Consider the following 27,890-nt stretch of genomic DNA (forward strand, 5'->3'; position numbering starts at 1 on the left):
AAGGCGTAACTTCTAAAATAATCATCATAAAATTGGATGATTCTAATTAAATTCTTTTATTGGTAAACGCTAGTTAAGGGCCAAGGCCTGCATGGATCCTAAAAGTAATATATTTTTTGAATCATAAGATTCTTACGAATTACTTATTGCAATAATGAGAAACCCTGTGATAGCTGGCCGTATATCCCAAGAAGATCCACTGGTCATTGTTTCCGTTGACTGCAGATTAAAGTCAACCGGGGTAGTAGCTGTATTACAGCAGGCAAATTATAGTGCAACTATTGCTTATGCTATCTCGGTCACTATAGAAAACCATGAGACACACTCCCAGGATTGGTGTTCACTGTGTCTTTCTGTGTTATAATATTTTGATTTTGTCGAACACTGTTTTTGCATCAGAATCATCCTCTTCTCGCTGTAAAGCATGGTTAGTGCAATCCATTCCCACCAATATGCCCCACCTACACCATGTTCCTGGCACCCTCTCTACAGGTATAGTTGTCATTATTAATATTTGTGGCAGTAGAAACATGTGTTGTCCTGAGAAATTGTTATGTGGTCCGAGATTACATTAATCCCAGATTTCAATCTTTCATCTCTGAGACTCATGATTGAATTGTAGGGGATGTGCTTCGGTGGCTGGCTGCAAACTCCACCACGAGGCTTCACATAATTGCTCAATACTGGCAGCTTCTACCTTCCCCCAGCGATCCTCGATCTGGGGACTATGGATACACTCAAGATCAGATGCATGAATTTGGTGCCAGTCAAGGTGTTTCTCTTTATCAAGAGTTGGATGCTGCTGCTGACCGGAATGTTAGCATCAGGTGCGTTTCAATTTGGCTTACCATGCTCATGTTTCAAGGGTTTTAGAGTGTGTTGAATACTGAACATCTATTAACTTTCAAATGGGGTTTTTCAACATGGAGGGATGTTTGTGTTTATAATACATTGGCAAGGTGATCTTAACCTTTGTTTTATGGTTCAAATGGAAATTGTACTGAGGTAGGTTACTGTCCCACTCTGGAGTATATCCAACTTTTACCTTAGAACCATCCAAACTTGCTTTCGGAAGGCCAAATGTTGAGAATGTGACACTGCTGTTAGAGGATTGGTGGGGCTCCGGCATTGTCCATGCCAAAGTTTGGATATCTGATAATAGGGATGTGTATATTGGATCTGCAAACAATGACTGGAAATCTCTCACACAGGTAATTTAGTTACTGTGCTATATTTGATTATGTTTACTCTCTTTTTTCTAATGTCAATTGGCCTCCATTAATCTAGATTATGAAGCATCGACCCTGTACTAAAAAGTCATTATGTTGCTTGTTACCTCTCTCCGTTGATCATTAATGTTACCTTTCTGTTGGTTGCTATCTTCTCAATAGATATTTATGCTAATATAACTCTTCTTCATTGTAGACTTCTGTTATCTGTTCAATCCATGATACTTGTCTCATTATTTATTACTTTCTGGCTCTAGGTCAAGGAACTCGGAATTTATTTTACTGATTGCTCTGAAATAGCTAAAAAGGTTGAGGCGTACTTTGACAATTTATGGACACTTGCATCTCTCAATTCTTCAGCTTACACAAAAACAGTGTTTGATCAAGAGTGGCAAGTTGAGAGGAAGTTTCCTTGCTGGTCACATTTCATTGATCATGAAGAGAGGTGCAAGTAAGTTCACTTATGAAATTTGCTTTGCTATTTTATACTCTGATGTCATTTTTTTATTGTTTATATTTGAATATTCTTACAAAGTTAAGGTGTTTATACAACAAAACTTCCTTCCTTCCCTGGAATTTCTCTGTTCTGAGAAGATAGAATGGTTCACACGACTCTGTGAATAAGTGTTAGAACAATGTTAACTGTGTGTTTTTATGTGAAGACAAAAGGTTGGTTAGGATTTTAACATCAAATAAAATGTAGTCTTACCCATGAACATGAATATGAGAGGCAGGAGTTAGCAAACTTCAGAAAGCAAGCAGATGGAACTTAACAAGTTTGCATCCGCAAGCAAATGAATGAGACAGTAAACTAACTATGAGGAAAGAACATCCTTCACCTTTTAGTTCATAACAGTATCTAATTATTTTTCACAGGTCACCTCTTCCTCGATATCTGGAGACTCCTCATGTTGCAGGATATCCTATTCTGTCTGACCCTTATATGTTTGTGGTTCCATTTCAAACCCCTGGGAAGAACTACTCAACAAAGCTCCCCCAAGTCAGCTATCTATCCTTTGCACCCCCAGAGGTAATGTTTACTTCTAGTTATTTTGTTTTCCGGGTGGAACCTGGACAGAAGAAATAGGTTGTCTTAGAGTTACATGGTAGCACAAAATTACCATTTAAATAATTTTCTAAATGTGCTATTATCACATGCTTGTTCACAATGAGTGGGGAATTGATTTAGATGCAGAAGAGATGGATCTTCTAGTCTCATTCATTGAATACAGTTTGTAAATGCAACTCATTGAATTGGGAGTTAGTGCTATAGGGCTCTTCGATACTAGAGCTAGGAATGGACAAATTTATGTTTAATTCTGAATATAGTTCACCTCGCACCATCTCCAATTTGCAGAGAAATCTCCAAGCCATTATTTATGCTTTTAATTCAAACCTATTATTTAGTCTGAATTGCTGCAGAAACTGCTCCCTCATTTTTCCATAATACCCTATGTAATGAAAGTGTAATAGACTAGTCATTGCTGAAATTTTTTGCCAACATTATTTTCAAAGAAAAAAATTCCTGGTGTAACACTGTACCCTTATATTGAACATATTAAGTTGCCAATCTTCATTGGATCATCATTGCATTATTGGTGGCTGCAGCTATTATTTGGCAAATATCAAGCTGATGAGCAGGCATGGATTGATACAATCAAGTCTGTTGGAGATAACCAGACAGTTAGAATCAGTACAATGGACTGGTTAGGTCAGTCAGAATTTATGGACCAAACAATTTACTGGTCTTCCTTATCCTCTGCAATATCACAGGTAACTTCAAGTGTTCTGGCTTCCTGCGTTTTCTTCACTCTTTTTGCTGTTTTTGCCCCTCTGAAATTTTTACCTTTTGGCAAAAAAATTATCCTAAATCTAATAGAAGATAAAGCATCCTGATTCGTGAAATTCTTACAGTTGTTTGGTACCATTTTGAGTGACATGTGGCATAACCCTATTCTCACTAGTTGCCACTGCAACTCTACACATCTCAAGTTCAGACTTTTCAAATTCATTTCTATAGTGTCATGAGTCAAGTTCGATATGGTGTATAAATGAATTGTCTACCGAGATTCATATTTGGAGACGTTAATGGTGTATCAACACGAATCAAGGAATCTCAGATAAATCAGCTAAATGAAAAACAAGTATTTATTATTGAATTAGACCAATAACAAGATCAGATGAAGAAAAAATAGAGTGAAGATTTTAGTATATATCAGAGAATATAAAAAAAAAAACAGACTACACACTAGCTGAGAGTTTAACAGACTACACACTAGCTGAGAGTTTAACAGACTACACACTAGCTAAGAGATTACATATTCTTGACTACACTAAATGTTTTAGGTTTGAGATCTCAATACTCTTGTCCGGAACAATTTCTATAAAAAAATTCTCACTTTCTAACAAAGTTTCGCATAGCAGGTGGTGTTTTCGAAGAATGCAACAGTACAGGTATTGGTTTCATATTGGGCACACTCCATCAGTAACACAGATGTGTACCTGAAGTCTCTCCTCTACACCAACAATCTCTGCTCTTCCTCAAAGTACAACAAATGCTATGGAAAAGTTGAGATAAAATATTATGTGGTTCCTGGTTTCAACATGACAGGACCTGCTATTCACGGAGGAACTAAAACAGGAAACAAATACCCTGATTTTACAAGAGTCAATCATGGAAAATATGCAGTTAGTGATGTAAGGGCACACATTGGGACTAGCAATCTTGTATGGGACTACTTCTACACAACAGCAGGTGTCAGCTTTGGGACATACAACACTGCCATCATCTCTCAACTTAGGGAAATTTTTAATGCTGATTGGAACTCACCCTATGCTGTTCCTTTAGAAGAAATGGAGAAAGGTCACAAAAGTTCCATTTAATCAAAGAGATTTTGATGGATCAGTCCAAGAAAGATGAAAAGAAACTCAATTAACAAGCAATGAGCATGAGATGAACACTTGGTGTTGTTGGCATTTATTTCAATGTGTATTTATATTTTTTTTTTCTGAAATGACTATACCATAATAACATAATTAGGAATGTGGTAAATTTAAAAATGTTACGTTAAATTCTAACATTCTTGAAAATGATTTTTAGAAGTTAGATTAAAAAGACCCTAATAATTAGGTTAACAAGTTTTTTTTTTCTTATTTCCATGTGAAAACAATGTCAATTTCGTAGTTTGAAAAGAGTGAAGGAGATAAGAGAAGAGTGTCAAATGAAGAAGGCTTTTAAGAATGATAAGCCCCAATGTTTTTTTCACGCAAATAATAATAAAAAGCTGAAATTATCATTAATCAAATATGCTTTTGCAACATAATTAGTTATGTTGCTTAAAATGTGAAATAAAGTTTGATCTTAAACTTCCATCATTGACACCTATAATTGATTATATAAGAGTTTTTTTTTTCTTTTCTTATTATAATAACAATAACGTAATAATAAAAAAAAAAATTTAAAGTCTCAAAAAAAATTTACTCTTTTATTTTATTTTATTTTCTTAGATATTTAATTAAAAATCGATTTTCTCATTTGTAACAAAAAAATCTTAAACATTCTTAAAAATGAATTTGAAAGTTCATTTCTTTTTAAAAAAAATTGTTAATTAAAAAACACATTTACAAATTTTGTTGTATAAAATGTTTATCATAAGGAGTGAAAAAAACATAAAAAAAGATAATATAGACGGAAAGTATTTAAATTGAATCAAATTATTGGAAATAATTGAAAAGTTAAATATATTTTTATTTTATTTATTATTTATTTTATAATGAATAAATATAAATATTATTAAAAAAAAGTAAGATAATTAATTATATTAATTTTTATGTAAATATGTTACAAATGACACTAATTATCTCATAACAGAAATTAAATAGATCAAATCAAAATTGAATCATCATACTTAAATAGTAATATTCTTAATTAGAAAGAATTGTATACTATTACCACTAATTATATTTTTATTTTTTGTCTTTGTGTTAGACGCTATAATTCTTTCTTTTAACACTTAACATGTTATTTTCCATTTGTAAGTGTCCTTATATATTTTCAATCACAATTGTTTAAAGAAAAATCCTCAAATGTTTAATAGCACAATTTTTTAATGATGATGATGATGTTTTTAGATCATCTGTAAAGTGGATGGACATATATGCATGCTTATAAATATTTATTATGAAATTATCACTACGATGCAAAAAAAATATTTTAAACCATTACACTTCCTAAAAGTATTTTTATTTTATCTTAAATATATTTATATTTTTTATTATTATTAAAAAAAATCCTTTGCCTTTTGAATATCTAATAAATCGAATTTTTTTATCTTTATCATTGTTTATCACTTGGTTAAGAGTCACTAAATATTTCTTTAAGATTTCTTATCATAAGTGTAATGTGTCGAGTAATGATCATTTCCTTGTTTATCTCAAAGATAATCAATACATTGAATTATATTCAAAGTTCAAGATTTTGTAACGAAACATTCTTCTTTTATTATAAGTATAATTTTGTAAATTAAGGTTTTGAAATCAAGAGAAACCCACCAATAATAACAATTGAGTTTTCAGGCCAAATTTTTTCTAGCACTTCTATACAAGTGTAACAAAAAGATATGTGTTTGCCTTTTGACCCATGTTTAGTGGTAAATTTAACCAATCCTTGTGAAGACACATTAAGTCATAAACTAATCACATTGAATGTCAAAATAAACAATAAAAAAACATGAAGAATGAAAATGGATTGATATCTTTTGTTGACAGCTTATAAATGTCCTATCATCTTTTTTAATGACACCAACATCAGTAAAAAATAATCCCAATTTACATCATTGGAAAACTTTCGATATTTATTAATGTTCAGAAAAACATTATTAGATACTTAAATGAAAAGACACTTGAAGGAATCCAAAATTTAGTTTAAGGTTTTTATGTTTTTACTTTAACTTATAGAGAAACATGCATTATCTATTGTTGAACTAAATCGCATATTTTAATCTTAAATGTTATTTTGCATTTACTCAAACAGGTTTAACTACAGAGCAAAAAACTATTCATCTGAATACTATACATACCTTCACTTCAAGTGAAACCAAAGCATTTAGGGTTACAAAGTTCTCTTTTTTAACGGGGTTAGACTTGGAGATGATTAGCCTTATAAAAGAGATGATGCATCGACATTCGGGTTAAGCTCAGGATATCATGCAATACTCCCAACTAGCTAAAGCATTCAAGAAAACATCAAGTGATATCTACACTGAACAAAGTCAAGGAAATGAACAGAAGAGACATGTTAATAGTTCCGTCTAGCAAAGTTGGGTTTCAAATTTAAGATTTATGCCCATGCTAAAGAGCTCCTGACATAATAATTTTGCTCCGTAAGGGACATGGGCAACCACAATGTCATCTGCAGATTCACAGTGGCGGCAATAAGGTCCTCGTACTTTCCGGCCACCAGAGACTGGCCGCATGATCACATTTGAAACATTTTTGCATCCGCTGCAGATGTGAATCTGAGACGAGTCACTGAGAGTAAAGAGGCGTTCATACAGGTTGGCTGATGCACCGTGAGCTATCAAGCAATCACGTTCCATTTCACCGAACTTGATACCTCCAAATCGTTTTCTGTCGGCTACAGGCTGTCGGGTCAAAGGGTGAACAGGACCAGTGTTGCGGAATTTCACCTTGTCTTCAGACATATGATGCAGACGTTGGTAAAACGTTGGTCCCATAAAAATGAGTGATCGGACCATCTCACCAGTCCTTCCATTGTATACCCTCTCGTTTCCCCATCTTGAAAACCCAGCTCTGCCATATCCTCGAAAGTAACATGCGTGAGGGCTCAGTAAAACAACGGGAACATAATATATACAAGCTTTAAGAATGAATTTAGGCAAAATACTTCCTAATTTTAAAGCAAGACTAGAACACAGACAAGAGACCATCGAAGACATTTTAAGCAAATAAGAAAAAAGTCATACAGTAAACAGGAGCAGAAATGCAAGTTCATTGTCTAAACAATGGGTCACACAGTAATCCAAAGTTCAAACTGCGTTTGAAGTAAACTAAATAGTACGATCAAACTATACCTGTGAAGCTGGTCAGTAATGGCATCAACAGAAGGAGTGGAGAAAGGCGTAGCATGTCTCAGTTTACCACCACAAGCAATCCCCTTTCCTAAAGCAGCCTCTAGCAGCTGGCCGGGAGTTTGTCGTGATGGAAAGGCATGCGGATTAATGACAATATCAGGAACAATGCCTTGTCTGGTGAAAGGGAAATTTTCCTGACACTCCAAAAATCCCAAAACACCCTTTTGTCCATGCATACTGGAGAACTTGTCACCAAGAACTGGACTTCGAACCTGCAGAATTAGTAAATAAGATATTTATCCAGAGATCAAATTGAAGTTAGCTTTCAAACATCCACGTTCAGATGATGCACAACTTAATGCATGCCCATCTACATGTATGTACTTGACCATACAGCAAGTCATGTTCACTGCAGAAATTCCTACAAGTTCAGACACAAGTATCTTTGATAATGTTCTTTGGTGGTCACCAGTTACCTACCTGTCTCAATGAAACCGCCGCAAAATTTTTCCCCTCGTCATTTGAAGACAGCACAACCTTTTGAACATAACCCCTTTCAGTGTGCTTTAACTTTACACTATTGTCTGCACCAGACTCAGCACACCGTCCAATAATAATATCACCACTTTGCAAGTTTGCCCCAACATATGGAAAGCCATCATCATCAAGGCTATCAACTCGGCCAATTTTACTCTGTAGCTTTCCAAAATTTACAATGTCTTCAGATTTTCGCTTCTTCTCTGAGGATTGCTTATTATCAATTTCAGATTTGTAACTCCTTATGTGCTCAGATCTGAACATACCACGCTGTAATGACGCACGGTTCATCACCAAGGAATCCTCTTGATTGTATCCCAGATGTACATTGACAGCCACAATTGCGTTCTGCCCATTATAGAATTCTGCCTTTGGATGTATTTTACTTTGACCCAGTGGAGAGGTTGGTTTTCCAAGACAATCTGAAGCCATTGTTTGAAAAAGGGGCCTCTGGGGATAGTGTAACTGATGAGACAAAGTATCAATTCTGGTATTCGGGTTTAAAGTAGAAAAGCCAATAGCCTGTGAGGAGTGCTTCTGAGATTGGTAGAGTACCCTCCTTGCATGGTCATGATTGGCAAATGGAACAAGTGAACAGCTTAAACCCAATAAGAATGACATATCAAGTTCACAGTGTGTGTACTTCACAGATCTTTTCCCCTCTTTTCCAAATAAATACTGAACACCCCAGGCAGTACAGCAGTCTTCCTCTTCTTCAGGTCCAATCAGCTCAATCACACCTTCTTCCAATAGAGTCCGGAAAGAGTAGCGGTCGGATTTAAATCTTTTAATCCTGAGAAGATTACCAACTACCAAAAGAGGACGTAGAATCCTTCCTGCATCAGAGTATATACGCACTTCATGTTGAGATTGATCTCTCTTGATTTCCACCTGCATGGAAAGTAGTAATCACCAGGTTCAAAAGAAATAGGATCAACTAAACTAACTCGTACTGATGTATTGCAACTACCACTATAATGAGAGTGAGAGTATAGATGTTTGACAAAAATTATGTTCCCCAATAAACTTAATGATAGAACATGCAGACAACAATATAATCCCATCAATAAAAAGTTCATAAAACTGATACAACAACAGCTAGCTATGGATGTAGACGGAGAGATAGACAACTGAAAACCCAGGAGAGGAAGGGTGTCTTCAAACAATAGCATCATCATTCACAGAGAAAAGGGAGTCCAAAGAGTTAAGCCAATAATGTGATGCAGATGTTAGTCATTGACAACACAGTTCTCATGATGACAAACTAAGTTACAAAAGTATTAGCCAATATAGACATAAGTTTCCAAATGCTTAAATAGTAACTAAATCATTTGTTGATATCATCTGTGCGGTAGGTTGTCATGCATTAAGCTGTTAAACCTGTTGACCTTCACAAGATTTGACAGTTTATAAACGAAATTAAAAACATATAACATCAATAGCAAAAGCCTTTGCCCACAAGGTGAGATCCATTCATGGCTCAAATTAAAAGAAGGTTCTTAAAGATATATAAAATATGACTAGTAGAGAATACAAAACACATTAAAAGTGAACCTGATGAGGCAGTTTATTTTTACGTCTTTCACTTCGTAGCTCAGCCACAAACCAACTGGAATCAGGGCACACTCCAACCCAATCACCGTTTAGGAAGACTTTGTCCTTGTTTCCCATATGAGTGGTAGTATCATTGACAAGTTCTTCCATTCCACAATTCAACAATGTAGGCAGTATAGATTCAGATGCATTAGATACATCGGTGCTTACAAGTCCAGTGACAGCCATATTTTTTACTAGTCCACAATTTTCACCATCTGGGGTAGAGAGGAAACAAACCTTGCCCCAGTGAGAAGGATGCCTGCAACCGCAAACGTGTTATAATACAAAAAAAAAGGAAAAGAATTAGCCATAACTTAGTTGTGTAACAAACAGCATAAATGAAGAAAATAATAATAATAATAATAATAAAGAACTACAACTTGAAGTTACTTACGGATATCTAGCATCCCCAACTTTTCCTGTGTACTGGACTTGCTGCCTCGCTCTTCTTAGCTCAGCCATGGTTTGTAGGGGATTAGTGCGCCCAACATTTGCAACCACACCAGAGATCCTTTCCATCCTTTTGTACGGATGTGACCATGCTCCTGTTGAAAATGCCCTTTGCAGACCATTTGTAATTATTGAGGCATCAAGATAATGCTCAATTGGGCGTACATCCCTTTCTCCATAAAGGTCCCTCTGCAATGCCTTTGACATTCGCTTTCGAGCATGAGCTATGTGCACTTTCAACTCACGGTCAAGAAGCTCACTGGCCAATTCAAGCCTCTTATTACGAAAATCATCCCTGTTGTCGCATTTTCTGCGGCCAGTATATGCCAGTAAGAGACCCTTCACCATATATGCAAGGAAGCGTGCCTTTCTGTTTAAGCCGCTAATTCCAGGAAAGACATACATTTCAAGGCACTCCTCAATAGACTCAGGAGGTGGAAATTGTACACTTTTTATATACTTCTCTAAATATTGAACTGCATTCCTACCTCTCCGAAATGCTCCACATTTCTCATCAGCATCACAAACAGACGCAAGGAGAATATTCTGAATTCTGGCATCATCATTGTCACAACCAATGAGATCTACAACATCTTTATCAGATGTGACACCAAGAGCGAAAAATAATACCCACACAGGAACCTCAACTGATAAAAAATACACAGTAAGAAACATGTCTCCATTCTGCCCTTCTTCATTCCTAGAATTGCCTACCAGTTTAATAACCATCCTATTTCTCTTCATCTGTGACTTGTAGGCAATCATCCAACCTGGACTGTTCATAACCCAAAGCCGCTTTAAATACAGTTGCTCCTGTGCAATAAAAGTCTGCAACGATTTTTTCCAGGAAACAAATTCCATATTACTAAACATACCCTAAATATTAGAGAAATACATCGCAAACACGCAATAATCAAGAGATAAATTTCCATTCACCATCAGTGTAAAAGTTTTTACAGTGTGAACCAATCAGAAAATTTGCTAAACATGATTTTAAAAGTAGTTATTGTAAAACTCAACAAATAAAGGCCTACAAAAATCAAAACACGAAGTTAAATTCAACCTAAAAATCGTTAAAAATTAAATACAAACCAACCTTCTCGGCACCCTTGATGAGAAAATAACCTCCATGGTCAAATTCACAATCATCCTTTTCACCATTCATCCAACATAAATCCGACTTAACCATGACAGGCAATCTCCCAATGATCATCTCCCTCTCATCTTCCTTCAGAATCTCCTTATCAAGGTACTCTTCCTTCCCTGTCTTGAACTTATCACTCCGAACCTTCTTCGGAACATACACCTACAATTCCACACAAACACACATCAGAAATTGCTCTAACAAAGGTAACAAACCTACATTACACACACATTAAAACAACACCGGCACTCTGTTTTTCCTACCTGAACTTTAACTAAAATTTTTATTTTCGAAGCGTAGGTCATCCTCTGAAGCCGCGCGTGTCGTGGAAGCATCTTAAACTCCTGCGCGTTGCCCTCACCGCCCCAGAACATGGGCTTGTCTAGCGTGACCTTGCCGAACTTGACGGAGGCGTAACGGTAGTGCTCGTTAGCTCCCTTCTTGGAAGGGTCGAAGCCGGGCGTGACGACCAGTTCGCCGAAGCCATCGAAGGTTCTCTGGAGGCCGACGTTGGCGTAGTGGTTATAGGAGTTGATTTGGTGGCTGATCAGACCGTACTCCTCAAAGAACAGCATCGAAAACTTCTTGCAGTGGTATCGGAACGCCTCCTCTCCGCCGAATTCTTCGAGGATTTCGGCGTTGGTCGGGTCGAGGTCACCCAGGTCGTCGTCGAAGCCGTCGTCACCGTCGATGTCCATCATCGCGGCGGTCATCCCTGCCTTGGTGCCATCCTTACTGGAACCAACGTGACCCATTCCAATCAATGCGTTTCCTGAAACGAAAACAAAGTTAGGGTTTTGGTTTTTCTACACTCTATAGTGGGAGTGGGAGTGTGAAGAGTGTTAGCTATGAACAACACGTTCGATTTGCTGCAGAAATTGATATGAAATGTTTTGTGCGTGATGCGGAGGGGTATAAATGGGAAAACACTACCTCTTTACCTCTGAGGTTGTCTCAAGTGAAAATGTTTGTAGTTTGCTTAGAAGGGGAACCCAAAGACGCATGTGTCCTCTGGTTTCACCTTTACACATTATTCTTAAAATAACATATGTTAGAGAGGAGAAATAGAATAAAAGTAGCATGATTAACACCAAAAAAAATATGCTTTTAAATAAGAAAACTAAAAGAAAAAACATACTTATAAAGACTAAATGATAAATTTTAGATATTTATTATTATATGTATGTGAAGATGCTTGAGTTTACTTTACAATGATGAAGAAATATATAATATTTAATATAAATAAATAGTATTATTTATGATTAACTTACTCTTATTTAATGTACCGGTCCGGATGGGTGACGTGGTGATCGATCGAATTAAATAATACTTCAAGCTACACAATAAATAATGGCAATTACAATAATACTTAATATTTTGATTAAGTGAAATATGGTAGAAATGTTTTTTTAGATATTCCAACGTACCTATATATCAATATATCTTTCTATTAATCAAGGATCACGATGCATATCAGTCAATAACTATAAAAGTATTTGCGGAGGTGTAAGGTACATTTTTACCAATTATCAATATATATTCTTTGCACATAGTACTTACTTCATCGTTAGATTATCTTTTTCAGGTCACCCTGACCAAGCATCAATAATTAAAGGAGAAGATTTGAGGACAAGAGAAAGGTGACAACCGGTACGTCAACAATTGTACGTCCAGTTTCAAGTACTATCTAGGTCCTCTTTTACCTACACAATAGAGATACATTTAAAATTTGAATTTTATTTGTCTGTGTCATTAATAGCAAATATAAATATTAAATAAAGGTACATTTAGGAAAACAATAATTAAAATTAAAAAAAATATATAAAATATTAATTATTTTAATGAGATAAAGGGTATAACTATTCAAAGATGGGCAAATAAATTAGTAATATTTTCTTTTTTAGATTGGTGTGTATTCCTGCGTATGTGTTTGATATTGGTATACATCTGTTTTGGGAAAATTTATAAATGTGGTGTAATTTTCCTTCTTTTTCTAAAAATTATAAGTCTTAGAAAAATTATAAAAATGAATAAGTTGTGTGTGTAACTTGCAAGCATGAATTTTCAAATCTCATTTTTATACAAATTTTAAAACATAACCATTTATGTAAAAAAGGAGAAAAATTACATTATATTTCTAAATTTCCCTATCTTATGCATGCTGATTTTCTGGTACACAAATGCAATGTAAAGTAACTGTGAGAGATTCACAGTAGACTAAACAAGGAGCACTTATTTTGCTGGAAACATATAGGTATGATGCTGATACCTCAAGAAGGGAGAAGAAAGAGCAGGGTTATATCAGCAAGCATAGCAATAAGAAGGCATAAATCACAACAATTTCCACCTACAAAAAGATGTCCAAAAATGGAGTATCCACAAAAAGGCCCTGTGAAGTTGGTTCTTTCACAACATTCTTAGGTGGAGATAATGTAATTATGGAGAATTTCTGCAACCCTTTCTGCAGACAACATTGAATTGCAAATAAACAAGGAAGAGTTGTTAATTTCTCCTCTATAATTCATCAATTAATGAGTAGTGCAGGGACTACACTGTAACAGAGGAGTATTATGTATTTCAGAGTTTGTTTTCAGAGCTAGAAATTTCTTCAGCAGGGTATTTGAATTGGATAAAACTCATGTGGGTTGGAGGTACTGGTTGTTATAGGGCACCACTCTATTTTTGTGAAAGAGAAGGGTGGGAGGTTATAAGGTTAATCAACCTCACTTTTGTAGGGATATCCTTAAATGTTCATAAAATAATTATTTCTAATTTTTTATTTTGAATTAGTTTTTAATACGTAACATGGGTTAAAAAATAAAGAAAAACAAGTATAGGTAGGGAGCACAATTATTTTTATCAAATTTAAAATTATATTATTTTAAAAAATTGTTAAATACTCTATAATATAAGTTGATTTAAATATTTTATTATTAATTATATTTTTTTTAAGTTATTCAAATATTAAAAATAACTGCACAACATTACAAATTACTCATTGAACCCTACATTATTATTAATTTTATCTTCTTAAAATATATAAAAACACAGAAAGATTCGTTCCTTCTAATAATAAATAAAAAGATGCCAATTTTAAAATACAATCGTATTTATTGCATTAAAAAATATATTTATTATAACTCTGTAAACAAATTAATAAAACAATAACTTAAAAAATAATATATTTAAAAGTTATAAACAACAGTACATTTTATTAACATTATTATAATGTTAAAAGATAAATTTAAAACAATATTCAAAGTTTAAACAAATAATTTTAATGGAAGTTTATTTTTACATTATTATCCAGGGTTCAAATCTCTATTAAGTCATTTTTATACAGGGTTGCAGTTTCTTATGCTAAATCATTATTGGGTATGGTGTTTCAATTTTTTTTAAAATGACTCGTCGTCTGAAATAACCTTCAACCCCATTTTCCACCATCTCTAACAATCCTTTTGGCTTCTCTCTTCCACCATTGACAGAAACACTGCTCTCTGACACCGGGCTTAATGGTTGCCAACGACAATCCTAGCAAGGAATCACAATTCAAACATATTTGTGTCTATTGTATCTAAGGAGAGGAAACACTAAATAAGGCACTATCATTGCTTCTTCCATCACCTTACTGTCCCAACTCGAGTCACACGCCACCATTAACTAGCTCGACAATAACTGGTGTTTATCACTATTTTATACATCTTAAATGATTGCATTATTTATCAAATGTGAACTTCAAAGTCATGTGTGTTATTGGCTTTGAGGGCTTCAAATATTGTAAGAACATATTGAAAGAAGAAATTAATTTTATCACTTCTCACTCCACAGTGAATTAATTATTGGATGTATTATAAAATAAAGGTTTTAATTTAAAATATTTCAAAGTTATGAGAATTAAATATTGAACATTATAACTAAAACTAAAATTGCACATAAAAAACTAAAACAAACTAAGTCAGGTTTTTTTGGAAGAATGAGCTCGTAACAAAAAAAAACTATGAATTATATAAACTAACTACCAGCAAATACAGTTGAAATACTTATTATTCAAGATTAGTTGTTAAAATTCTTATTATCCAAGGTTATTTTGGTGAGTTTATAAAATAAATTTTATAAAAATTATTTGTAATGTAAAGTTACACTTTAAAAAATTTAGATAATTTAGTTATAAAATATTTAATTATTGAAGTTTGAAAAATCTGGAGCGTTTTATTGAGATTGTACAATAAATTTTTGAAATTTAACGAAGGTTAAAAAAAACCGTTATTTTACTGAAATTTTAGAATAAATCTTTGAAATTGAACGAAGATTAAAAAAATCTTTGTTATTTTACTAAAATTTTAAAATAAACCTTTGAAATTTAGCGAAAGTTAAAAAAACATTTATTATTTTGTTGAGATTTTAAAATAGACTTTTGGATTTATGGATCTTTATTTTTTAATTTAAAAAAAAATATTCAATCCATATCGACTCTAAAATTTGTTAATTATATTGAATATAAACTCCTAATAACATGGATTTAAATTTAAAATTAAATTAAATTAATTTGAATTTTATAATTATAGAATAATATTTGGATTTTTTTTTCTCACAACCATAAATATCACTACAACAGATCTCAAGCCACCAAACACCATGACACCGTACATACATAGTTATATGAATCTTTAGTTCATAAAGATTGAACAAAGAAATTAAAATAAAGTCAATATAAAATATATATATATATATATATATATATCTTTTACAAACTTTTATATTAAAAAATGAATTCATTTGTTCACTTTCCACTATTTCTTTGCAATTTGGTCGATGTGACCTTGATGTATATAACAACAAAAAAGGAAGTTAACATTATTGCTTCCTAGAGGGAAGAATGAAGCATACATGTGGTGGAAGTTTTTATTTATAATGAATATAAGGGCATTAACCAATAAGAAGAATGAACATGCATGTGGTGAAAGTCTTCATTTATAATAAATATAAGAGCATTAACCAAGACGTAGGTACTTAAAAATGTGGTGTTATTAAGAGAGTTGTTATTACCATATCATAATGGAAGGAGAGGTGAACAAAACATACACTATAGGAAGTACAACCTTTAATTAATAGATAAACCCTTGCCATTCACAAGTTTTAATTTTTCACTTTTTTTTATTAAGTAAATACTTAATTTGGGTATGAAAGATTCATATACTAATTCACAAGTCCTTGAATAATTTTTTTTTTTTTTTTATGTAAATGGGTTATTGAAATCCTTTATTTCATGTAGTTAAGTCCTTCCATTCATAAAAATCTTAATAGAAATTCATATATAAACATTATTTATATTTAAGGGTGACAATGTTGGTTGTTCATGTGGATCGGCTCACAGTTTGTTATGAAATATGCGAGATGAGCTCACTATTGTGACTCGCTGACTCATTTAGGTTTGTCTCGTATAATCTGTAATATGTGCGAACTAAGTATGGAGTGGGGCGGGATAGCTTGCTAGCTTGTATAATAATAAAAGTGATTTCTTTCTACACCTCCTCAAATTTTTTCCCAATTTCAAAAATCGAATTTTAAAAGTCAAAATAGTTGTTATAGATTTTGGAAGGTAAAATATTTGTTCTAAAAATGTTATTTAGAAGTTATTTTTTCTTCTAAATTTTCGTTTATAAAATTGACTTCTATGGTATGAAAATTAAATTTCAAAATTGATGAGGTACATAAAGAAATTTGATGGGATGCAAGGAAAAACACCCTAATAAAAATACAAAATTACCTCCTCCAACTTTTGTTTTTAAAATATTATAAGTGCATTAATATTATTATTTTTAATAAAAAAATATTTTTCTTATGCAGATTAACCCGCAAGCCCACATACCATCCTATATGAGAAGCAAGTCAATAGATTGAACCTACATTACTTAAGCGGGATGGGCCAATCCGACCGCATTTGACGAATCAATGCAGGACGACCATCTCGCATTGTCACTCATATTCATCCTTGATATTTGGGTGTGAGACATAGTGAAATGAATCTTAAATACACACAAATGAGTCATTTAAATAATTCATCATTTTGCATATAAGTCATTTTGACACACAAAAATACAATTCATAAGCTCATTTCATACATCACTTCCAAGTTAATTGAAATCAAGGAAGTAACAAATAAATGTTGGATATTTTACATCGACTAGAGATAAAGACATTTCATAATATATAAGTTGGTGCAAATCTCACCTTATAAACTGTTTTTATAAGATTGAATTAAGTTTAAAATCTTCATTAAAAAAAAATCATAAATCAACCACGCAATAATCTCATTTCACATTAATAGGCATAATGAATGAACAAGTAATATCCACAAAATGAAACCTAAAGTAAAACATCAACTCGTAATCAATTGGATAATTAAACAAAATCTCACACCCCAATACATTTTTACAAAACCATCTCACTACTCTTCCTTTGTCACCGTTGCCAAACCAACACAAACTCAAATGACCACAAATTATAACTTTAAAATCTCCACCATTACCACACATCGCACTCACCTACAATTCAACTTCTCCACAAAAAAAAATACACAATTTGCAATAATCCTAAAAGTTCAAATACAAAATCACAAAACAAATTCCTTAAAAAAACAAAACAAACAATTGAAATAGAAAAGGAGAGAAAAACAAGTTGATGACTTTTTTTAAGAATAGGTTAATAGTTATGCAGAAGGAGAAATGTATGATAATGGTGATGTGGATTTTGATAATGCAAGTGATGAGAAATCAAACATGATAGAGAGTTAGAAATTTGAATGTATAGAAAAATAAAGTTGAATTACAATTATCTTAATGCTATAAGAGATCCACTATATTATGTTTTTTATGTTTTAAAATACTTTAAATATTTTAGAAATGTGATATTTAACCTATACAAATGTTTATTTAAAAATCAAAATATATGTGATTATTATTAAAATTTAGAAAGAGGTAATAAACTATCATGTTTCTAAATAATAATAATTATTATTATTAACATTTTTTCTTAAACAAAGACCATTGACTCTTTTTTTTTAAAATTAAAAGTATTGTTTTTACTACTATTGGACATTTTAATAGACATGTTCAATCACCTCATTATTTCTAGTTTTCATACTCATTTTTACTTAAGAATTTCTTTAAATTGAGAATTTATTTTAAAATAAAATTAACACCGTTAAACTTTTTCACGTATAATGTGTATAACGTAGAACAAAACAGTAGAAAATAAAACAAAGTTAAATATTTTTTTACTAAATATGGGCACCTATCCAACAATAAATGGTCTGGAAGATTAAAACTTTCAATACTTCTTGCATAATCCATGCATATGCAGAACTTGCTCGAGACTCTGTTTGCTTTAAGGATGGTACTGTTTAAAAGAAATTATGTGAATGGATATCCATACTTTGGATCAAGGGATGTGCAGAGACAGACTGGATCTGCATGGAGAGTGATTTATCTCATCCTTTTCATATGCATAGATTTGAGGAAAAAGCTACCTAGGATGGTGGTGTTTTACCTTTTTGTTTTTTCATTCATGCAATAATTTTATTTTTATTATTTTTTCCATCACAATTATCATATTATGATATTTTATACTTTATTCTATATATTTTCTCTTCTTTATAAATAATTTTGTTGTACAATTTACTCCATATATAATATTTTTTTATTATAAAATATCTACATAGTTATGTATCTACATACAATCTAAATCAATGAATATAAAAAACTTTCAAAATGTATAAATAAATATAACAATAAACTTGTATATGTTTACATAATATTATTTTTATGATTATTTTCATGTTTCGATCATATTAAGTAACTCGTATTTTTTTCAAAAATAATTATTTAACGGTATCGAAATAATTTATTCAATTGTACCAAAAATAATTTAAAATATTTTAATTAACTCAAATATACATAAAAATATTTCATTAATTAAATATTTTTAAATACAAAGATAAATTTGTAAAGTTACATTTTAAACTTTAAAAAAAAGTTAAAAAAACTTCAAAACGATTTCATCACCCACAAACTCCGACTTTCCTTACCCATCCACCCTAACATACTCTAATCTAAACAATCTCACTTTCTTCACACTTTCTTCTCACACATCCACTGTCTCAAATCCTCAAATATCTTCTCCTCAATCCAAACACAAACTAAATCAAACTAAATGTTATATAACATTATTTTCTAAACTGACATCCTAAGAATTTGGCAGTTAATGAGCAAATAAGAAACTGATATTTTAAATTAACGATAACACGATATTATTTTCTTAAACTGATTGCGTTGAGAAGGCTTCATTCGAAGCGTTTCAGTAAGTATTCAAGTTCAACATTTTTTGTGAGGGGTATCAACCATTTCTGGTACAACATAGAAGCAATTGATGGATCAACCTTGTATTTTCCTCCCTTTTTTATATCATTGTCAATGTTCACGTCCTGCCCAAGCACCATGGCCTTCTTTTCAACCCTCTTCACCACCATCTCTTCAACCTTCTTAAGTGTCAATAATTTCAACAATGTTTCCCTGTCCTGCACAACAACCAAACATTTTGAAATTTAAAACCTTGGTAATGACCAATAACCAAATATTTGCTTGAAATTAAGGTAGGTATTCACAAGCTAGGTAGCATAGACACTCACACCAACACTGATATGACATGAGCACGGACACGAACATCCGTATAATATACAAGGACACATATCTATATATTATATAATTATGAGTTATATAAATTGATAATAAAAATTTATGTGCACAAGTATGTTTCAGATTATTTTTTGGAGAGAAAAATGTTTTTCATGACTGGTTCAAAAAGATTTGTTTCTTATTTTTGTAATCATTATAAAAATTGATACAGTAAGTTTGAGTTTTTTAAAAAAAATATATATTTTCCCTTTTCAAAATTGTGTTAAAACCGTACTAGAATTGTTAGAAATCCAACAAATATTTTTTTGAATTAAACACTTCCCAAATCCGTGTTATACTAGTGTCAGTGTTCGATATATGAGTATCTGAACTTCATATCACAAGCTTCACTACTTAACTCGCATCAGCACACTCTCCATCACTATCTAGCCACTACAATGATTAAGAATGAAAACATTATATATACCTTGGCACGAATTGAAGGCTCAAAGGCTTTAGGATTTTCTCTAAATTTGGCCTCAGCTACAAATTTTCCATAATGAATCCTTCTGGAGATGGCCTGCAGATATTTTATGGAATAAAATAAATGGTATGCCAAGTAACAACCAACTCTATTTTAGAAGAACACATTCGTTGTTCTGCATAACTTCATCACCCATGAACTTACTGATAAAAGACCTTAGACATGAAATCTCACCTGCAACAACGTAAGATCGGCAGCAGCAGTTTGTGCATAGTTGCCATCATCATCGGAAGCAACAAACAGTGGAAGCAGATCACTAAAGTACAGTTTCCAAATGTCCTTGTTTATGTTAATCGAAGCAGCTGCAGGATGCAAAAACTAAAAACAATATTTGAGTAGATCCTTTTTCCACTAATTAAGTAGCAAATCATGCACCAGTTTTTGAAATTACTTGTGAGAAGGGGCAATGTGGCACAACCGAGGGTGGTAAACTTTTTGTGGAGAAAGGAATTTCTTCAGGATTAGTGTATCTACCTGCCTGCAACATACCATCAAATCAAAACAAAAACAAAATGGCAAGCCTTGGTATCAAGTATATTAACAATTATTCTGACAAGGCTTTTATTAAACTATCTACAACGACAATTACAACAGTAAAATCAACAATCAACGTTCAGTCTATGTAAGCACAAACACGGACATGAATACAACACGACACGAACACAAAGATATGTAAAATTTCTAAAATATAGAACACGGAGACACAAAATCTATATATTATATAATTATGAATTATATAAATTGACAATAAAGATTTTGTACTGGGATGACCGACCGGTCTACGGACCCGATCAACCCATGCGCCCTACTTTAAGGTAGGAGGTCGACCACGTGTCATATATGGTCGACCGAGATAAGGTGCTCAAGTTAAAGGTTGACTCGATTAGCAAAGGCTAACCCATGGGTAGGAAACGGCCTAATCCAACCCTAATCACTAAACAACCCCTAATCCGGCCCAACAGCAAGAGCCCCATCAAGGTAATATAAATATCACGCATTCCAAAGAAGAAGGTACGTCATTATCTACAGTATTCTAACCATCCGAATACGATACCTCACTGACTTGAGCGTTGGAGTGTCATCTGCAGGTACCCCACCACCCCACCAGTCTGAGGAGTCGTTCGGCTAGGAAGATAAAAGGAAGAACGTGCGAGGAGACCGACCGAGTGATATCTGAAGACAATAATTCTCCCAGTCCCCAAACTAGTTCGAGAACAGATTTATGTGCTCAAGTATATTCCATATTATTTTTTGAAACAAAAAGATGTTTTTTCATGATTCACATGGATTTGTTTCTTATTTTTATAATCATAATAACAATTTATACAATAAAGTTTGAATTTTGAGAAAATTAATGTTTTAAAAAAAAATTGTGTTAGAACCGTACTAAAATTGTCAAAAAAATCTAACAAATACTTTTTTAATTAGACACTTCACGGGATACGTGTCATACGAGTGTCAGTGTCCGATACTCATCGGACACCGACACATCATTTCAGAAAAGTGTCCGAGTTTCGTTCAGCACGTTCAACGTTAACACAAAGTAAAAGAAAAAGACTAAGGTGAAGTAAAAGGTACCTTGGATTGAACGGCCTCAGTGTTGTGAACGACGAAGTCAAGAATTGAATCTTGAACGGAAGTGTAGTTCTGATTGTAGGTTGGGGAATTCAAAGGAAATCTGGATCTCTCAATCAAAGCAAATATGATGGTGTCTTCTTGTCTAACCAGAGACGCTCTTGCTGAAGCTACTGTGGTCTCTGCTTTCGCTATTTTGCAACTCGCCAACACGAGAAGCGACACGAGGAACCGAAGCATCATCTTATTCGTGGCGTCAAAGAAACTTTTCTGATTGTTTTAAGACTCCACAAATGGAAGAGAACACACACCCGTTAACAGAAAACAACAACGTTTGATTAGAAAACACACAGAAAACAATGATGTCTTATTATACGTGTGAAACGGCAAGGTCAATTCAATGGTCAAGGCTACCCGTTATGTCTTTATTAATTTGGGAATCAAACTCAAACGGAAAGTATTTGTAGTATTAATTGTATGCATGACACTGTGGAACAAAAAGACAAAATTGCTTTATGCATTTATTTAATGAAAAAACATAGAGGAAAAAAAATGTCTGAACTTCATGGTATTTCGAAATAGACGATAAACAAAAAGTGGAAGAAAAAGAGAAAGAGAACCGTTTGAGCCACACATGTGAATTAATTACCACGTTGCACGAAACCATCTTATCTTCCATTCCTTCGTTTCTTCTTCTCGGTTTTCATATAAATACCATACGTTTCATTAATAATCACAGGTTAATGCTATATTGGATTTTTTTTTTTATGGGAAAATTCGGCACAAATTGTCAATGCATGGAAAAAAAAGTTTATAATATTGAATTGTATTATAAAGTTTGGTTTATGAGAATGAATGAGTTAACACAATGGTCATTAATCATTTGTTTTTTCAATGAACAAATCCAACTTATTTATTGCACTATGGTGATCCGGATTAGGAATGGAGCTAGATTTTATTCCAAGAAGAGAATGAGAAATTGATACCTGAACAATGAGAAAATGTTGCCTTTTTTCAATCCAGCACTTTCCCTGGAAAAGAAAAGAAAATAAAGAAGCTATTTATTGCATAATCTTTCATTAAAACTGGGTGTGTGACAGGCTGAAACCGTGTGCTAAACTAAGCAAAAGTATGAAAATAGGGTAATTTAAAACCTTTGAAAAAAAAGCTTTTTTTTCCTAAATTGGATCAATGGTGGATGAAATCAATCTTAAATAACAACTGGTGTTCATGACAATTAATTTGTTTAGGAAGATAAAATTATGAATATTAAAGGATATGGATACCTCTGTTATAGAAAATGTTAATATTAATTGTGTTTTTTTTAATACTTAGTTGTTTCTCTTTATAAAAGTGAATAACTATTATTTTGTCTTTGTCCATTATGATTCTAGTATTTATTGATTGATTATTTCTTTCTTTGACTAGATCTATAACGAGTGTAAATTTGTATATATTCATATTATTGTTCTGATTTCAAAACAATTAAAGAAATATTCATTCTCATATTTTTATTCTCTTGTATTCATATCTATTCTATTTTATAATAGTACACGTGATACACAACTTTTTTATATTCTTTATATTGAAATCGTACGAAGTCAACACAGACCATACAAAAAGTCGTATATTATATATATATATATATATATATATATATATAATTTTTCTATCAAGATCATACATTCTTATTTAAAATCAGTTTCATCCCAATAACTTAACCCAATTTAATAAAAAAAAAATCAAAACAAATGCCCTTAGATATCGTTCAGAAGATAACTTAATAGTTGTGTTGAAAAGACATGTGGATCACAGAAATATATACGTAATTTTTTTCTTTTAAATTCATATTGCTATTATAGTAGTGACCCATTATTATTTTTATGTATTCTTTTAACAGTTAATAAAGTAGAAGAATTTATTACAACAGTAATTAAAAATAAGAGTATTTTAATCTAGATCTATTTCAATTGAGTATTTCTTAATTTATAACTCATAACCTAAAATATTTTATTTTGGAAAGGAGTGTATTTTTTTCAGAAGTAAACATTGAAAGAGATATAAACTTATTACAATACGGCCTCAACTGTCTCAGAATACTTTAGTAAAAACAAAATTAAGCTTTTATAATTAAATGATAAATTTCACAACTGAGTTCCAACATATTTGCTTAAGGTGAACATTATGCAATCAAGTTTCGGTAGAGAAAGAAAATTATAATCTTTGAACAAGATGATTGTCTACAAAAACTGCAGGGAATCAAAATACTGAAGAAAAAAAGAGAGACGTATATACGTATAACAGAGGGTCATTAATTGTACTACTCAATAATATTGGTTGCTTAATAGACTTCATACTGATAAAAACTTATCCTACAAATTTACTCAGCTTTAAAGCAATCTCAGGATCAAGTGGAAAAGTAAACCGAGAAGTTTCAGGAACATGTTGTGAGAGAAGTCGTGCGGTGTCTTTCCACCAAGTAGCCTCTATCTCTTTCTTCATAAGCTTTTGTGTGGTACATTCTAACGCAGACTCCAGCTCTGTTATCCGTTCTTCCAGTCTTGCTTCAAGCAGTTCATGCAACCTTCTCTCCAGTTCAATTGGAGGAACTCCAAATGATACGTCATAACTTGCTCCTAGTGGTTCCATTATTATTTCACCAAAACTTGAACTATGGCTGCTTTTTGAACTAGAGTCCTTAACAGTTACCTGCAAATTCCTTTTTTCAGCCATTCTGGAATATAACCAATAACTTAAGTAAAATGTAACACAGGAGTATTTACAACCTACAAAAAAAGGGACAACCACACGAATAATAAATGCAGCATATAGCCGCAAAAATAGTATAAATTTCATTTGGTTCTTCTACCAAGAGTAGCCTCCGTATCTAGAAACGGTATTTGGTGATAGTACAAGGGCTTTCCATGAAGCTTCATCTACATGTTGGCATTCAACTGATTAAGGAGATTATTCTCACATTGATATTTGAAAGGTTCGTGTATCTAGCAGGTTGTACTAAGCATGTAATAGTTTTCTGACAATGTGTTGGTTGACACATACCTCAAAGAAACAATAGAAGAAATTACTTTGACTGGGATCTAACTGGAGCAAATTTATTCCCTTCTTGATTAATTATAAATCAATGGAACAAAGTTGTTCATTGCCAGCATCAGGAAAAGGTAATTAGGAGGAATCCAACTATGAAACAATCTACCTTGACTCCCTCTTGTTTTGCATCTTCGAATCCAGCTTCTCCATCCAAATACAGCTGCAACCTCAGTAACTCATTTTCAAATTCTGCCTGGAGATCATTTATTTCTTCTGCACATTCACCTTGTTCACTTATGTTACATTCTAGAAAATTATTTGGAACCATATTTCTTTTTGACTCTGGTTGAACATACTGTGTTTGTGAATGGATAGAAATGTGACTATCAGAGCTGGAAACTTCTTGAATATCGGTCATGGAAAGGGCAAGAGCGTCATTTTGTTTCAATGGCTTAAGAAACGCATCTTTACTCTGAAGTTCCCCTTTCACATCTTGAAGGAGCACCTCCATTTCTTTCCGCAGCTCAACCATCTTGCCGAGCTCATTTTTACTTGCTGCAAGCAGATATAGCAAGCCACAACCAACCCCAAGCTTAAAAGATGTATCACTCTCATGTAACTGTCCTGCTGCATAACATCCACAACATCATACAGTTAACAACAAAAACCAGGAAAAGGACAAAAGTAAAACTGCAGAAGTGTGATGAGAATGAAAGGAACAAAGCCAATGAATAAGTAAAAGAGAAAACTAATTTGCCTTTTTCATCTCTAACAGAAACAAAAACATTAGTTGTCTATGTATCTGTAGAATTGATATTCAAAATAACAAAAAAGTTAGAAAATAATTTCAGTTGCAAAAGGAAAATTCTAAACCCTAAACCTCATGGAAAGAATTAGATTTTGTCCTACACGTACAAAGTTAGTAATTGCTGAACCTGGAATTATATTATATACAATTTGACAAAAGTGATGTATGAATATAACATTGGAAGAGAACAGATTTCACGCAGAATCTCGATACAATATTGAAAACCAATATGTTGATGGATTGCTATGTGATTCCTTACAACACAATGCAATTTCAAATGAACAGATTTCAACCTTGCAATGTAACGAATCACGTAGGCAATTCATAAACATACAATCTACAGTATTAACCAATTTTCATAATTAAAAACAAATCCAAAAAACACGGTCAACAGTAGTACAACTACCTAAGGACTGATTAGGAAATCAAACCTAACGGTAAGGACACTAGCGAAGCATCGTCAAAGGAATTAAGCACACACAGTAACAGTTACGTATCTTTTGAAGCCAGGATTATGAAATTAACAATAAACAAATTGAAATCGAAAATAACCAGAGATTCTCACTGGAATCATCGCTTCCTTTTAGTTCATTCGTCAGCGACGGCGGGGCGTCCAAATCACCGGTCTCGTGCCGCCGTTGCTGAAGTCGGACACCCTTGGCCGGCCTCAGCGGCGCCAGCAACGACGCAACGAGCCTGCGAGGCGAAAAGCACTTCTTCGGCGGTGTTTCTCGGATGGTGTCCATGCAATCGACGCCGTCGTGATCTTGGTCGGCGAGAAGAATATCGGCGATACGTAACCGACGGTGGAGAGAGTGTGAGTGAGCGAAGGGACAAAATTTAAGAATTGGGGATTTAGAGAAGAGGTGTTTCTGTTTCGCTGACATTAAATTGCTTGATGATAACGATCGATTCAACTTCAAAGTTCAACCGAGAGACCCTCTATTTTGGATTTTGGAGGGAAAACTAAAGTTTCTCTTCGTTATACTTCTTCTCTATCCCCCACCCCTGCAATATACTTATCTGTTAATTATTCATAAGATTTTACTATTCACTCCGAACATGAAGATTATATAATAATAATAATAATAATGTACCGTGAGGGCTGCATAATTCATATAACATCTTGAATCCCAAAGTTGGGTTGACCGACTGTAGTCGTGACACACATCCGTCGGGTTGACGATAGTTCATGTCTAATTACACTCAATCAAGGTCAGCAAAGCTAATCCGTGATAAGGAGCTAGGTAATTCAGTCCTAAAACACAGTCCAACCCCTAAACCTGATCCAATAAAAAAAAGTCCACCACAGATAATATAAATAACACATATTCTAAGAAACAAGTACGTTTACAGTACTCTAACAGCCGAGTGTCGAACTCTTTTACTGACTTGAGTGTCGAAATGCCTTCTGCAGGTATCCCATTCGATGTTTACAAGAAGACTGAAGCTACGAATGAAAGGAAATGAGCAAACAGAGAATGTTGAAGAACAATAGGATCGACCGACAGGAATAAAACGAATCCTCTCAGTAATTTTTTTAGGTCCTAACCCTCACACAAAAACAAATAATAATAATAGTAATAATAACTTTATTATTTTATTATTCATTCAACAACTTTAAACATATTTTAGTACATATTATTATTACCCAGCATCGAAGACAAGATGGTTCCTAATATGCTGTTTATTTTGGCTGTATATAAAAGGGAATGGACATTGGTTTAGGTATTAATAAGAGGTTTTGTTAGAAATTAAGAAAAAGAAAATAAAGTATTGGTGGTTTTGGTTAGCTAGTAATATAAGTATCAATAAATAAATCAAAGCGCCAAACACTTGTATTAATTATGCCATCTCCATTTGCGTTAGTTCAAGAAAATACAATATTTTTTTAATATAATAATATTATGGTAAACATCCTTATAATACATGTTTCATGGGACCCGTAGAAATTGTAGACGTGCAAAGTAACATCACATAATTGAATAAAAAATAAGTGTCTGAAAAATAATTTTGAATAAAAAATTATGTCAAATCAATAATTAGAAAACACTCTGCTTGATTCGTGGTGTTATCCGTTGTTCTTTGCTGTTGGCATATAGTTGTTTTGTTTTTTGTTTTTCCATTCTTTGATCAGTATTAAAATTTCATTTTAATAATTTACATAACAAAATATTATTTTATAAGATTATACA

At 32.9% G+C, this 27,890-nt stretch overlaps 4 protein-coding genes across 8 annotated transcripts; 1 reads left to right on the top strand and 3 right to left on the bottom strand.

Annotated features, from left to right (window-relative positions):
* The first annotated feature begins 136 nt into the window (after positions 1-136).
* On the top strand, positions 137-4,209 carry LOC137822019 (uncharacterized). Its single transcript, XM_068626895.2, has 7 exons — positions 137-492; positions 623-827; positions 1,010-1,211; positions 1,487-1,680; positions 2,106-2,259; positions 2,838-3,002; positions 3,654-4,209. Exons 1-7 carry the CDS (start codon positions 315-317, stop codon positions 4,110-4,112), a joined length of 1,557 nt encoding a protein of 518 aa, XP_068482996.1. The 5' UTR covers positions 137-314; the 3' UTR covers positions 4,113-4,209.
* Positions 4,210-6,432: 2,223 nt separating this feature from the next.
* Positions 6,433-12,096, bottom strand: LOC137820414 (DNA-directed RNA polymerases IV and V subunit 2). Of its 3 annotated transcripts, none has more exons than XM_090295298.1 (8): positions 11,990-12,096; positions 11,312-11,820; positions 11,001-11,210; positions 9,849-10,732; positions 9,413-9,713; positions 7,802-8,749; positions 7,322-7,593; positions 6,433-7,040 (listed from the first exon to the last, which is right to left on the bottom strand). In XM_090295298.1, the coding sequence occupies exons 2-8, from the start codon at positions 11,801-11,803 to the stop codon at positions 6,539-6,541; spliced, it is 3,609 nt and encodes a 1,202-aa protein (XP_090151424.1). In that variant the 5' UTR covers positions 11,804-11,820; positions 11,990-12,096; the 3' UTR covers positions 6,433-6,538. The 3 variants fall into 3 exon arrangements, with proteins under 3 accessions (XP_090151424.1, XP_090151423.1, XP_068480596.1); XM_090295297.1 differs by having other exon boundaries at positions 11,982-12,094; XM_068624495.2 differs by lacking the exon at positions 11,990-12,096 and having other exon boundaries at positions 11,312-11,938.
* Positions 12,097-19,311: 7,215 nt separating this feature from the next.
* On the bottom strand, positions 19,312-22,873 carry LOC137823000 (chorismate mutase 2). The gene is made up of 6 exons (XM_068628065.2): positions 22,826-22,873; positions 21,843-22,124; positions 20,656-20,742; positions 20,439-20,582; positions 20,208-20,300; positions 19,312-19,623 (listed from the first exon to the last, which is right to left on the bottom strand). The coding sequence occupies exons 2-6, from the start codon at positions 22,080-22,082 to the stop codon at positions 19,390-19,392; spliced, it is 798 nt and encodes a 265-aa protein (XP_068484166.1). The 5' UTR covers positions 22,083-22,124; positions 22,826-22,873; the 3' UTR covers positions 19,312-19,389.
* Positions 22,874-24,034: 1,161 nt separating this feature from the next.
* Positions 24,035-26,741, bottom strand: LOC137822079 (WRKY family transcription factor). 3 transcript variants are annotated; one of them, XR_016515844.1, is made up of 3 exons: positions 26,261-26,733; positions 24,900-25,514; positions 24,035-24,548 (listed from the first exon to the last, which is right to left on the bottom strand). XR_016515844.1 is itself a non-coding variant. In XM_068626985.2 (3 exons), exons 1-3 carry the CDS (start codon positions 26,580-26,582, stop codon positions 24,207-24,209), a joined length of 1,125 nt encoding a protein of 374 aa, XP_068483086.2. In that variant the 5' UTR covers positions 26,583-26,741; the 3' UTR covers positions 24,035-24,206. The 3 variants fall into 3 exon arrangements, 2 of the variants coding, with proteins under 2 accessions (XP_068483086.2, XP_068483085.2); XM_068626985.2 differs by having other exon boundaries at positions 25,054-25,514; positions 26,261-26,741; XM_068626984.2 differs by having other exon boundaries at positions 25,054-25,511; positions 26,261-26,726.
* Positions 26,742-27,890: the final 1,149 nt, after the last annotated feature.

Source organism: Phaseolus vulgaris, chromosome 9 (assembly GCF_051622355.1).
Source record: "Phaseolus vulgaris cultivar YP4 chromosome 9, ASM5162235v1, whole genome shotgun sequence".
Classification (NCBI taxonomy): domain Eukaryota; kingdom Viridiplantae; phylum Streptophyta; class Magnoliopsida; order Fabales; family Fabaceae; genus Phaseolus; species Phaseolus vulgaris.